The sequence below is a fragment of the Salvelinus namaycush genome, chromosome 8 (genome assembly GCF_016432855.1).
Source record: "Salvelinus namaycush isolate Seneca chromosome 8, SaNama_1.0, whole genome shotgun sequence".
Taxonomy (NCBI): domain Eukaryota; kingdom Metazoa; phylum Chordata; class Actinopteri; order Salmoniformes; family Salmonidae; genus Salvelinus; species Salvelinus namaycush.
Genome location: NC_052314.1, coordinates 53058399 through 53072626, shown reverse-complemented (window position 1 = coordinate 53072626; position 14228 = coordinate 53058399). Strand labels below are relative to the sequence as shown.

Genomic DNA, 14228 nt, shown 5'->3' with positions numbered 1-14228 from the left:
AAGTCCATACCTGTTAGAATGACAGTAGGCCGCGATTACAGCTTTGTCTTTCTGGGTAAGTCTCTAAGAGCTTTGTATTGTATTGAGCCTGGATTGTACAATATTTGCACATTATTATTTTAAAAATTCTTCAAGCTCTGTCAAGTTGGTTGTTGATCATTTATAGACAGCCATTTTCAAGTCTTGCCATAGATTTTCAAGCCGATTTAAGTCAAAACTGTAACTAGCCACTCAGTAATATTCACTGTCGTCTTGGTAAGCAACTCCAGTGTACAGTATATCTGGCCTTGTGTTTTAGGTTGTTGTCCTGCTGAAAGATGACTTTGTCTCCCAGTGTCTGTTGGAAAGCAGTCTGAACCAGGTTTTCCTCTAGTCTGTGTTTACCTCTATTCCTTTTCTTTTAATCCAAGAAAATTCCCGTGTTCTTGCTGATGACTATCATATGAATTACATGATGCAGCCACAACCATGATTGAAAATATGAAGATTGGCACTTAGTGATGAATTGCATTGGATTTGCCCCAAACATAACTCTTTGTATTCAGGACAAAAAGTACATTTCTTCATATTTTTGTGTATCTGTACTTTACTTTTTAGAGTTTGGCCTACTTTTACTTCACTACATTCCAAAATAAAATAATATACTTTTAACTCCATACATTTTCACTGACACCTAAAAGTACTCATTACATTTTGACAGGAAAATGCTCCAATTCACACACTTATCAAGAGAACATCCCTTATCGTCCCTACTGCCGCTGATCTGGCGGACTCACTAAACACAAATGCTTAGTTTTTAAATTAATGTCTGAGTGTTGGAGTGTGCCCCTGGTCTCCGTAAGTTAAAATAAAACAAGAAAATTGTGCCGTTTAGTTTGCAAAATAAGGAATTTTTAATTATCTCTACTTTTACTTTAAATATATTTTAGCAATTCCATTAAAACATTTTAATAAAAACAAATACTTTTATTCAAGTAGTATTTTACTTTGTGAGTTTCACTTTTACTTGAGTCATTTTCCATTAAAACCTCTACGGGATTGGTGTCCCTAAAACGGATGGTTGTTGTAAACGTGCATTACTGTGATTAGAATGATGTAAGTAACAGCCAACTTTCCAGGACATAGACATGTCTTATATGGGCACAAAGCTTAAATTCTTGTTAATCTAACTCGTGTCCAATTTACAGTAACTATTACAGTGGAAAAAAATACCATAATATTGTTTGAAGAGAGTGCACAACAACAAAACACTTTTCACGGCAACTGGTTTGATACATTCACCTCTGAAGGTAAATAATGTACTTACATTCAGTAATCTTGCTCTGATTTGTCATCCTGAGGGTCCCAGAGATAATATGTAGCATATATTTGTAAGATAAAATAAATTGTTATATTCTAATGTAGGAACTGGGTTCTACAGTTTAAACCCCTGCTGTCTCCCTCTCCCATAAACTCCCTCTCTTTGTCTGACTGTCTGGACTTTCACTATCTCCTCTCCATCAAACCACACCCCAAGGCTTACTTATTTACTAAATGTTGATGAAAGCAGACTTCAGTCTCCTATGTCAGTTGAGGCACAACTGTATGGGTATGTCAGTCTGTTTCATTAGTGGCATCCTGGTCCAGTTTGTTCAATGCACTGAATAGAACACTGAGTGGAGGTGTTGCACAGGAGTTTTTCAAATGACATTAATTCAATATCAAGTTAGTTCATCTCAATACACAATACAGAAATCAACAGTGTTGTTGATATTCAATACCTGTATTACAGATTTACATCAATGATGTTGCTAAAGGTAGTAAATATACATTTAAAGTGTAATGTATCTTCGCAGTTGAATTCCCTGTTAGTGTCTCAGAGTGTTACAATGGTATTTCATTTAATATGCATTTCCACCTTTGTCATCCAGAGTCATTGAACTGTTAAGGGACATTTGTCACGTAACCCAGGGCTGAATACAGCGAAGAATGTGTTAGATGACACAACGTTAAACAAACTGTAAAGATGTACCTTTGATTCAGCATCATAAAAGGAAAGCATCTGTCTGTCACAATCTAAGAACACTTCAAGTGTTGTAAGAATTGCTTTTCCTGTCTCTGATAGGCTTAGAAATATTAAAGGGCTTTCATTTCCCAATTCTGGTATTTGAGGGTCATCAGGGACATAATAACATTTCCCTTTTTCTAACGTAAATACCCAGAAACCATTCTCAGGGGTCAGAGTGGGTATGTCTGTGGCTACCCCAACATATCATGAATGTTTCTCTTTGCTAAAAATGGAATCCTCCCTCACCTTCACTTCCCAGTATAACTGTCCGGAGCTGAATCTGTCCTCACTAAAGACAATAGGAGCTGTGGGAACATCAGTTACTTTTGAGTTCCTACAAAAAACCTTTCTACCTGCACACACGTCTTGGTTAGGGTGAGCAGACGTTTTGTCCAGAGTGATGTCCACTAAAAAAAGAGAAGATTTGGTGAATTCATTCACTCACATGATTTTCTGATATGGATGTTACTTGAAGGTACAGCCATGTAATGATACTATGTTAGTTCTTTGTTCATGTGTCCTACCTTTGAATCTGTTCACTTCGCCCCATGCAGCAAATTAACAAGTGAAATCAGAGAAATATTTAGCAACTAATCTTATCAACAGAAAATAGATATTGGGTTGTACCACCTTTTCTTCTTATGGGTGTTCTTCAATAAATGTTATTAACCCTGAATGACTGTGCTTGCGGGGTGAATAAGATCTAAAAACCTAGATAAAAAGACATTAAATAATGAAAAGGTATGTCAATATAAATGTACCTTTTGGGACACATTTCTTCTGTGTAGTTGTATCCTTGGCATACCACATTCTGCATGAGTTAAACATGTGACTATTGACATATTATTTATTAATAATAAACTATAATCAACCATATTGATATATCTATATGTTCAATGCATGATACATTACTCATTGAGTTAAAGATATAATCCTTAGCTGCTACATCCATTTTTTTACATATAAATTAATGATATTCAGTGCATTCGTAAAGTATTCAGATCCCGTCCCTTTTCCACATTTAGTTACGTTATAGACTTATTCTAAAAATGGATTAAATACTTTTTCCCCTCAATCTTCACACAATACCCCATAATGACTAAGCGAAAACTGTTTTTTAGAAATTTTGGCAAATGTATTAAAATACCAAACGGATACCTATTTACATAAGTATTCAGAACCTTTGTTATGAGACTCGAAATTGAGCTTGGGTGCATCATGTTTCCATTGATCATCCTTGAGATGTTTCTACAACTTGATTGGACTCCACCTGTGGTAAATGCAATTGATTGGACATGATTTGGAAAAGCACACACCTGTCTATATTCGGTCCCACAGTTGACAGTGCATGTCAGAGCAAAAACCAAGCCATGAGGTCGAAGGAATTGTCGATAGAGCTCAGAAACAGGATTGTGTAGAGGCACAGATCTGGCGAAGAGTACAAAACTTTTTCTGCAGGATTGAAGGTCCCCAAAAACACAGTGGCCTCCATCATTCTTAAATGGAAGAAGTTTGGAACCACCAAGACTCTTCCTAGAGCTGGCCGCCCGGCCAAACTGAACATTCAGGGTGGTGACCAAGAACCTGATTGTCACTCTGACAGCGCTTCAGAGTTTCTCTGTGGAGAAGGGAGAACCTTCCAGAAAGACCACCATCTCTTGCTCAGTTGTACACCAGGGCCTCCCACTCCTCTTTCTATTCTAGTTAGATCCAGTTTGCGCTGTTCTGTGAAGGGAGTAGTACACAGAGTTGTGTGAGATTTTCAGTTTCTTGGCAATTTATCGCATGGAATAGCCTTCATTTCTCAGAACAAGAATAGACCGACGAGTTTCAGAAGAAAGTGCTTTTTTTCTCTGGCCATTTTGAGTCTGTAATCAAACCTACAAATGCTGATGCTCCAGATACGGAACTAGTCTAAAGATGGCCAGTTTTATTTTTTCTTTAACAGTTTTCAGCTGTGCTAACATAATTGCAAAAGGGTTTTCTAATGATCAATTAGCCTTTTAAAATTATAAATTATGATTAGCTAACACAACGTGCCATTGGAACACAGGAGTGATGGTTGCTGATAATGGGCCTCTACGCCTATGTAGATATTACACTAAAACTCAGCCGATTCCAGCTACAATAGTAATTTACAACATTAACAATGTCTACACTATATTTCTGATCAATTTGATGTTATTTTAATGACAAAATATTGCTTTTCTTTCCAAAATAAGGACATTTCTAAACGACTCCAAAATGTTGAACGGTAGTGTATATCTACATTTTTTACGTATCTTAAAAGGCACTTTAGAGCATGTGTCATCCTGCAGCATAGCATTTTGAGGAAAGTTGAAGTCAGGTTCAATATTGGCTATGCACCCAAGAGGGAAAGAGGTTGGGCTATCCTTCAAATGTTTTAGAGTAATATGTATGCCATTTAGCAGACAATTTTATCCAAAGCAATATGGGTGAACTGGGACATTTTCAGCTTCCAAGAATTGTGTACAGATCCTTGCGACGTGCATGATCATGCTGAAACAAGGTGACGGCGGCAGATGAATGGCACGACAATGTGCCTCAGGATCTTGTCCCAGTTCTTCCATGGCCTACTTACTCACCAGACATGTCACCCATTGAGCAAGTTTGGGATGCTCTGGATCGGCGACAGCGTGTTCCAGTTCCCGGCAATATCCAGCAACATCGCACTGCCATTGAAGAGGAGTGGGACAACATTCCCCAGGCCACAATCAACAGCCTGATCAACTCTATGCGAAGGAGATGTGTCGCGCTGAATGAGGCAAATGGTGGTCACACCAGATTGTAATATTTGTGTTGTGGAGAAATAACAAGGCAGGAGACGGGAGTACAGTTAGTTTTCGTTTAGTCAAAACCTCCCCTGCTCTACAGTTTTCCCGGGCACACTAATGCGCATGTGCATTTCCTATTAGGTGTAGTAACGTACACTGTCGTAATACATCACTGCTTAGTAACAGCATAGTAACTAATATAAACAGATGTAGATCCCAGATACTACACAGATATTGACAGGTTTTTTGATCCACGCCCCTACCTTTTTTTAAAGTGTCTGACTAACAGATGCATATCTGTATTCCAGTCATGTGAAATCCATAGATTAGGGCCTAATGAATGTATTTCAATTCACGTATTTCCTTATATGAACTGTAACTAAGTAAAATCTTTGAAATTGTTGCATTTATATTTTTGTTCAGTACATTCAACAACACAACAGATTACAGTAATTTATTAATTGGGACAACATTTTAACAGAACTGAAGAATGCAAAAGATATTGCTAACTTGTATTACAGTAGCTTCACAGAATACATTCATAATCTAGCTACAGGTTGAAAAAAAGTTACATATTTTTTGTTGATTATATAAAACTCGTCAATTTGTAGTCGTAAAAGATTTGTATGAGTAAGTTTTGGTTCGTTCAGCCATTCTTAGGGGGAAAGAATAGGGTTTTGGGATAAATGTAGAAAATAACGTCTGAGGTCAACACAGGCTTTAGAGATGTTATACATTTTGATCTGAGATAACATTCCTATTGACTGACGGATATTATGTGTTGGTGTTTGTGTTTGTTCTGATTACATAAATGCTTTAAAAAAAATCGAAGTGACGTTAGCTGATGAAGATTAGCTCATAAGCCTGTGTTTACCACAGACCTCAGTTTCAACGTTTTTCCAAATACCCTACCAAAACTCCATTCATTTTCCCATAGGGTTTGTTCAACAAACCATGGCGGAGTACTGCCTACCAAAAGACGCCATTACTAGTGCTCGCTTTTTCTTGTGGCGTCTGAAAACTTTTTGGGAAAAAGGTACACACATTTACAACTTGGTATCACTGAATAACACAAAATGTGTATAATGCATGTCTCAGTTGACATTCATTTCATCTGCATCTCGGACCCTTTTTCACACTATCGTTCTGACTCAACCTATACTAACCAGGCCAGCGTAGTACAACTCGACTTGGCTCACTGGTGTCAAAGTTTTTTTTGGTATGCATTCAAATGATTCTTATTGGGGTTTTGTCACGTTTTCCCGGGCTGAACACAGGAAAGTAGTTTGATGTCTTCACATCAGTAAAAGTGTAAAGAAGTGACTCTGTATCAACGTTATAAAAAGACAGAGTGTGTCTGTCACAGTCTAGAAACACTCCCACAATAGTGAGCTCTGCCACAGTTATTGGTGGTTGAGGGTCAGTATTGACATGGAAACCTTTTTCTTTATCAAAAGATAGAATCCAAAATCCATTCTGTGGAGTTAAAGGAACAGAAGGACTTCTCTCAACATTTTCTCTGGCCACACCAACATACCATGACAGTTTTTCTGTTGATTGATCCTTTACCTTCACTTCCCAATAGTGTTGTCCTGAACTGAAACTCTCTTTAGAAATTACATGGAGATGCATTCTAACAGAGGGTTCTGTATCTTTTTCTTTCGTGTAATGAGCCTGGTTTCCACGATTGACTCTAATAGCAGGGTGCGCAGTCTTTTCATCCAGAATGATGTTCTCTGAGGGAACTGGAAAGACAAGATTTCTTTCATTCACACAATATGATGGGATGGATTGGTAAGGATTTCAGATAATGTGGACCTACAGGTAACTGCCAAAATAGAGGAAACACTTGAGTAAATGAGGTTTCTGGTGGATCTGTTATGGTGTGGGATGCTTTGTCCTGGCATGGTTCAGGTCCACTCAACCCCTTAGAGGGCCAGGTAAACGTCAATAACTACACATCCATTCTGAGTGATCACCTTCAACCTATGATGAACCATTTCTATCCTGATGGGAGGAGTCTCTTACAGAATGACACTTCCCCCAGAGTGGTCACAATGGTTTGATGATCATGAAAACAATGTAAACCATATGCCATGGCCATCTCAGTCACCAGATCTCAACTCAATTGAACACTTATGAGTGATTCTGGAGCGGTGCCTGAGACAGCGTTTTCCAACCCCATCAACAAGAGAGCTCCAGAACTTGTAGAATCTATGCCAATGAGTATTGAAGCTGTCCTGGCAGCTCGTGGTGGCTCAACGCCCTATTAAGACATTTTGTTGGTTTCCTTTATTTATGCTGTTACCTGTATATTGTAATAATCTAATGAACATACAATGTTCCTGTCCTACTGTGATTTTTTTTACCTTTGAATCCTTTCACCTGGTGCCAATCTGCATTTAAAAAAGTGAATTGTGAGTGTCCTGAATTTCAATTGTTCCAAAAATTGTATGAATTATAAATGGTTTAATGCACTCCAACATGTCAGCAGACTTAGTTTAATGAACAATGTAAACACTGTAAATTATACAATTTAGAGGGTAATACATTTTTCCCCCCAGTATAACTTTACCTTTCAGATTAACTTCTTTACCAGATGCAATGTGTTCTGTAGGAGTCTTCACTGTGGTTTCTGCCCCTAACGGAGCACCTTTAGGTAATATTGAAATTCATCAGGTTACTACACTATCAAAGTTATATCATATACAGTATATCATGAGTGAACATTACATTCAATTAGGTTTTTTGTCTCTGTTGAATGGAAAAGGTGAACGTTATTGTAAAAAGGTGAATGTGGAACTGGGAAGGTCAAATCCTATTGCGATTATGTCAAAATATCCACAAAATATACCATTAAAAGGGTAATATATTTGTTATCCTATTACTTTACCTTTCAGATTCAATTCTTTTCCATCTGCTCTCTGTTCGGTAGGTCTCGGCACTGTGTTTTCTGCCCCTGACGGAGCACATTTAGGTAATATTGAAATTCATCAGGTTACTACATTATCAAAGTTATATCATATACAGTATATCATGAGTGAACATTACATTCAATTAGGTTTTTTGTCTCTGTTGAATGGAAAAGGTGAACGTTATTGTAAAAAGGTGAATGTGGAACTGGGAAGGTCAAATCCTATTGCGATTATGTCAAAATATCATCAAAATATACCATTAAAAGGGTAATATATTTGTGATCCTATTACTTTACCTTCCAGATGAACTTGTTTTCCATCTGCTCTCTGTTCGGTAGGTCTCGGCACTGTGTTTTCTGCCCCTAACGGAGCACATTTAGGTAATATAAAAATGTATCAGCTTAATACATTATCAAAGTTATATTATATACAGTATATCATGAGTGAACATTACATTCAATTACTTTTTTTTCTCTGTTGAATGGAAAAGGTGAACGTTATTGGTAAAAGGTGAATGTGGAACTGGGAAGGTCAAATCCTATTGCGATTATGTCAAAATATCATCAAAATATACCATTAAAAGGGTAATATATTTGTTATCCTATTACTTTACCTTTCAGATTCAATTCTTTTCCATCTGCTCTCTGTTCGGTAGGTCTCGGCACTGTGTTTTCTGCCCCTGACGGAGCACCTTTTAGGTAATATTGAAATTCATCAGGTTACTACATTATCAAAGTTATATCATATACAGTATATCATGAGCGAACATTACCTTCAATTAGGTTTTTTGTCTCTGTTGAATGGAAAAGGTGAACGTTATTGTAAAAAGGTGAATGTGGAACTGGGAAGGTCAAATCCTATTGCAATTATGTCAAAATATCATCAAAATATACCATTAAAAGGGTAATATATTTGTGATCCTATTACTTTACCTTCCAGATGAACTTGTTTTCCATCTGCTCTCTGTTCGGTAGGTCTCGGCACTGTGTTTTCTGCCCCTAACGGAGCACATTTAGGTAATATAAAAATGTATCAGCTTAATACATTATCAAAGTTATATTATATACAGTATATCATGAGTGAACATTACATTCAATTACTTTTTCTTCTCTGTTGAATGGAAAAGGTGAACGTTATTGTAAAAAGGTGAATGTGGAACTGGGAAGGTCAAATCCTATTGCGATTATGTCAAAATATCATCAAAATATACCATTAAAAGGGTAATATATTTGTTATCCTATTACTTTACCTTTCAGATTCAATTCTTTTCCATCTGCTCTCTGTTCGGTAGGTGTCAGCACTGTGGTTTCTGCCCCTGACGGAGCACCTTTTAGGTAATATTGAAATTCATCAGGTTTTTACATTATCAAAGTTATATCATTTACAGTATATCATGAGTGAACATTACATTCAATTAGGTTTTTTGTCTTTGTTGAATGGAAAAGGTGAACGTTATTGTAAAAAGGTGAATGTGGAACTGGGAAGGTCAAATCCTATTGCGATTATGTCAAAATATCATCAAAATATACCATTAAAAGGGTAATATATTTGTTATCCTATTACTTTACCTTTCAGATTCAATTCTTTTCCATCTGCTCTCTGTTCGGTAGGTGTCAGCACTGTGGTTTCTGCCCCTGACGGAGCACCTTTTAGGTAATATTGAAATTCATCAGGTTTTTACATTATCAAAGTTATATCATTTACAGTATATCATGAGTGAACATTACATTCAATTAGGTTTTTTGTCTTTGTTGAATGGAAAAGGTGAACGTTATTGTAAAAAGGTGAATGTGGAACTGGGAAGGTCAAATCCTATTGCGATTATGTCAAAATATCATCAAAATATACCATTAAAAGGGTAATATATTTGTTATCCTATTACTTTACCTTTCAGATTCAATTCTTTTCCATCTGCTCTCTGTTCGGTAGGTCTCGGCACTGTGTTTTCTGCCCCTAACGGAGCACATTTAGGTAATATAAAAATGTATCAGCTTAATACATTATCAAAGTTATATTATATACAGTATTTCATGAGTGAACATTACATTCAATTACTTTTTTTTCTCTGTTGAATGGAAAAGGTGAACGTTATTGTAAAAAGGTGAATGTGGAACTGGGAAGGTCAAATCCTATTGCGATTATGTCAAAATATCATCAAAATATACCATTAAAAGGGTAATATATTTGTTATCCTATTACTTTACCTTTCAGATTCAATTCTTTTCCATCTGCTCTCTGTTCGGTAGGTCTCGGCACTGTGTTTTCTGCCCCTAACGGAGCACCTTTAGGTAATATTGAAATTCATCAGGTTACTACATTATCAAAGTTATATCATATACAGTATATCATGAGTGAACATTACATTCAATTAGGTTTTTTGTCTCTGTTGAATGGAAAAGGTGAACGTTATTGGTAAAAGGTGAATGTGGAACTGGGAAGGTCAAATCCTATTGCGATTATGTCAAAATATCATCAAAATATACCATTAAAAGTGTAATATATTTGTTATCCTATTACTTTACCTTTCAGATTCAATTCTTTTCCATCTGCTCTCTGTTCGGTAGGTCTCGGCACTGTGTTTTCTGCCCCTGACGGAGCACCTTTTAGGTAATATTGAAATTCATCAGGTTACTACATTATCAAAGTTATATCATATACAGTATATCATGAGCGAACATTACCTTCAATTAGGTTTTTTGTCTCTGTTGAATGGAAAAGGTGAACGTTATTGTAAAAAGGTGAATGTGGAACTGGGAAGGTCAAATCCTATTGCGATTATGTCAAAATATCATCAAAATATACCATTAAAAGGGTAATATATTTGTGATCCTATTACTTTACCTTCCAGATGAACTTGTTTTCCATCTGCTCTCTGTTCGGTAGGTCTCGGCACTGTGTTTTCTGCCCCTAACGGAGCACATTTAGGTAATATAAAAATGTATCAGCTTAATACATTATCAAAGTTATATTATATACAGTATTTCATGAGTGAACATTACATTCAATTACTTTTTTTTCTCTGTTGAATGGAAAAGGTGAACGTTATTGTAAAAAGGTGAATGTGGAACTGGGAAGGTCAAATCCTATTGCGATTATGTCAAAATATCATCAAAATATACCATTAAAAGGGTAATATATTTGTTATCCTATTACTTTACCTTTCAGATTCAATTCTTTTCCATCTGCTCTCTGTTCGGTAGGTCTCGGCACTGTGTTTTCTGCCCCTAACGGAGCACCTTTAGGTAATATTGAAATTCATCAGGTTACTACATTATCAAAGTTATATCATATACAGTATATCATGAGTGAACATTACATTCAATTAGGTTTTTTGTCTCTGTTGAATGGAAAAGGTGAACGTTATTGGTAAAAGGTGAATGTGGAACTGGGAAGGTCAAATCCTATTGCGATTATGTCAAAATATCATCAAAATATACCATTAAAAGTGTAATATATTTGTTATCCTATTACTTTACCTTTCAGATTCAATTCTTTTCCATCTGCTCTCTGTTCGGTAGGTCTCGGCACTGTGTTTTCTGCCCCTGACGGAGCACCTTTTAGGTAATATTGAAATTCATCAGGTTACTACATTATCAAAGTTATATCATATACAGTATATCATGAGCGAACATTACCTTCAATTAGGTTTTTTGTCTCTGTTGAATGGAAAAGGTGAACGTTATTGTAAAAAGGTGAATGTGGAACTGGGAAGGTCAAATCCTATTGCGATTATGTCAAAATATCATCAAAATATACCATTAAAAGGGTAATATATTTGTGATCCTATTACTTTACCTTCCAGATGAACTTGTTTTCCATCTGCTCTCTGTTCGGTAGGTCTCGGCACTGTGTTTTCTGCCCCTAACGGAGCACATTTAGGTAATATAAAAATGTATCAGCTTAATACATTATCAAAGTTATATTATATACAGTATTTCATGAGTGAACATTACATTCAATTACTTTTTTTTCTCTGTTGAATGGAAAAGGTGAACGTTATTGTAAAAAGGTGAATGTGGAACTGGGAAGGTCAAATCCTATTGCGATTATGTCAAAATATAATCAAAATATACCATTAAAAGGGTAATATATTTGTTATCCTATTACTTTACCTTTCAGATTCAATTCTTTTCCATCTGCTCTCTGTTCGGTAGGTCTCGGCACTGTGTTTTCTGCCCCTAACGGAGCACCTTTAGGTAATATTGAAATTCATCAGGTTACTACATTATCAAAGTTATATCATATACAGTATATCATGAGTGAACATTACATTCAATTAGGTTTTTTGTCTCTGTTGAATGGAAAAGGTGAACGTTATTGGTAAAAGGTGAATGTGGAACTGGGAAGGTCAAATCCTATTGCGATTATGTCAAAATATCATCAAAATATACCATTAAAAGTGTAATATATTTGTTATCCTATTACTTTACCTTTCAGATTCAATTCTTTTCCATCTGCTCTCTGTTCGGTAGGTCTCGGCACTGTGTTTTCTGCCCCTGACGGAGCACCTTTTAGGTAATATTGAAATTCATCAGGTTACTACATTATCAAAGTTATATCATATACAGTATATCATGAGCGAACATTACCTTCAATTAGGTTTTTTGTCTCTGTTGAATGGAAAAGGTGAACGTTATTGTAAAAAGGTGAATGTGGAACTGGGAAGGTCAAATCCTATTGCGATTATGTCAAAATATCATCAAAATATACCATTAAAAGGGTAATATATTTGTGATCCTATTACTTTACCTTCCAGATGAACTTGTTTTCCATCTGCTCTCTGTTCGGTAGGTCTCGGCACTGTGTTTTCTGCCCCTAACGGAGCACATTTAGGTAATATAAAAATGTATCAGCTTAATACATTATCAAAGTTATATTATATACAGTATTTCATGAGTGAACATTACATTCAATTACTTTTTTTTCTCTGTTGAATGGAAAAGGTGAACGTTATTGTAAAAAGGTGAATGTGGAACTGGGAAGGTCAAATCCTATTGCGATTATGTCAAAATATCATCAAAATATACCATTAAAAGGGTAATATATTTGTTATCCTATTACTTTACCTTTCAGATTCAATTCTTTTCCATCTGCTCTCTGTTCGGTAGGTCTCGGCACTGTGTTTTCTGCCCCTAACGGAGCACCTTTAGGTAATATTGAAATTCATCAGGTTACTACATTATCAAAGTTATATCATATACAGTATATCATGAGTGAACATTACATTCAATTAGGTTTTTTTGTCTCTGTTGAATGGAAAAGGTGAACGTTATTGGTAAAAGGTGAATGTGGAACTGGGAAGGTCAAATCCTATTGCGATTATGTCAAAATATCATCAAAATATACCATTAAAAGGGTAATATATTTGTTATCCTATTACTTTACCTTTCAGATTCAATTCTTTTCCATCTGCTCTCTGTTCGTTAGGTCTCGGCACTGTGTTTTCTGCCCCTGACGGAGCACCTTTTAGGTAATATTGAAATTCATCAGGTTACTACATTATCAAAGTTATATCATTTACAGTATATCATGAGTGAACATTACCTTCAATTAGGTTTTTTGTCTTTGTTGAATGGAAAAGGTGAACGTTATTGTAAAAAGGTGAATGTGGAACTGGGAAGGTCAAATCCTATTGCGATTATGTCAAAATATCATCAAAATATACCATTAAAAGTGTAATATATTTGTGATCCAATTACTTTACCTTCCAGATGAACTTGTTTTCCATCTGCTCTCTGTTCGGTAGGTCTCGGCACTGTGTTTTCTGCCCCTAACGGAGCACATTTAGGTAATATAAAAATGTATCAGCTTAATACATTATCAAAGTTATATTATATACAGTATATCATGAGTGAACATTACATTCAAATACTTTTTTTTCTCTGTTGAATGGAAAAGGTGAAAGTTATTGTAAAAAGGTGAATGTGGAACTGGGAAGGTCAAATCCTATTGCGATTATGTCAAAATATCATCAAAATATACCATTAAAAGGGTAATATATTTGTGATCCTATTACTTTACCTTCCAGATGAACTTGTTTTCCATCTGCTCTCTGTTCGGTAGGTCTCGGCACTGTGTTTTCTGCCCCTAACGGAGCACATTTAGGTAATATAAAAATGTATCAGCTTAATACATTATCAAAGTTATATTATATACAGTATTTCATGAGTGAACATTACATTCAATTACTTTTTTTTCTCTGTTGAATGGAAAAGGTGAACGTTATTGTAAAAAGGTGAATGTGGAACTGGGAAGGTCAAATCCTATTGCGATTATGTCAAAATATCATCAAAATATACCATTAAAAGGGTAATATATTTGTTATCCTATTACTTTACCTTTCAGATTCAATTCTTTTCCATCTGCTCTCTGTTCGGTAGGTCTCGGCACTGTGTTTTCTGCCCCTGACGGAGCACCTTTTAGGTAATATTGAAATTCATCAGGTTACTACATTATCAAAGTTATATCATA

At 35.7% G+C, this 14228-nt stretch overlaps 1 protein-coding gene across 36 annotated transcripts in view; it reads right to left on the bottom strand.

Annotated features, from left to right (window-relative positions):
* The window catches only part of LOC120052812, a 292808-nt gene that overhangs the window by 258167 nt on the left and 20413 nt on the right, over positions 1–14228 (bottom strand). For 22 of the 36 annotated variants that reach the window (XR_005477409.1, XM_038999946.1, XM_038999943.1 and 19 more), the window contains exons 28-53: positions 14096–14173; positions 13779–13856; positions 13462–13539; positions 13302–13322; positions 13143–13220; positions 12824–12901; positions 12507–12584; positions 12347–12367; positions 12188–12265; positions 11870–11947; positions 11553–11630; positions 11393–11413; positions 11234–11311; positions 10916–10993; positions 10599–10676; positions 10439–10459; positions 10280–10357; positions 9962–10039; positions 9645–9722; positions 9326–9403; positions 9007–9084; positions 8690–8767; positions 8530–8550; positions 8371–8448; positions 8054–8131; positions 7736–7813 (exon numbers count right to left, since the gene is read on the bottom strand). Coding sequence is in view for 35 of the 36 variants with exons in the window: in XM_038999946.1 (XP_038855874.1) it covers positions 7736–7813; positions 8054–8131; positions 8371–8448; positions 8530–8550; positions 8690–8767; positions 9007–9084; positions 9326–9403; positions 9645–9722; positions 9962–10039; positions 10280–10357; positions 10439–10459; positions 10599–10676; positions 10916–10993; positions 11234–11311; positions 11393–11413; positions 11553–11630; positions 11870–11947; positions 12188–12265; positions 12347–12367; positions 12507–12584; positions 12824–12901; positions 13143–13220; positions 13302–13322; positions 13462–13539; positions 13779–13856; positions 14096–14173 (1743 nt within the window). In the remaining variant the exon portion in view is untranslated. The remainder of the gene's footprint in view (positions 1–7735; positions 7814–8053; positions 8132–8370; positions 8449–8529; positions 8551–8689; positions 8768–9006; positions 9085–9325; positions 9404–9644; positions 9723–9961; positions 10040–10279; positions 10358–10438; positions 10460–10598; positions 10677–10915; positions 10994–11233; positions 11312–11392; positions 11414–11552; positions 11631–11869; positions 11948–12187; positions 12266–12346; positions 12368–12506; positions 12585–12823; positions 12902–13142; positions 13221–13301; positions 13323–13461; positions 13540–13778; positions 13857–14095; positions 14174–14228) is intronic. The other 14 variants (XM_038999942.1, XM_038999945.1, XM_038999947.1 and 11 more) reach the window with 14 other exon arrangements.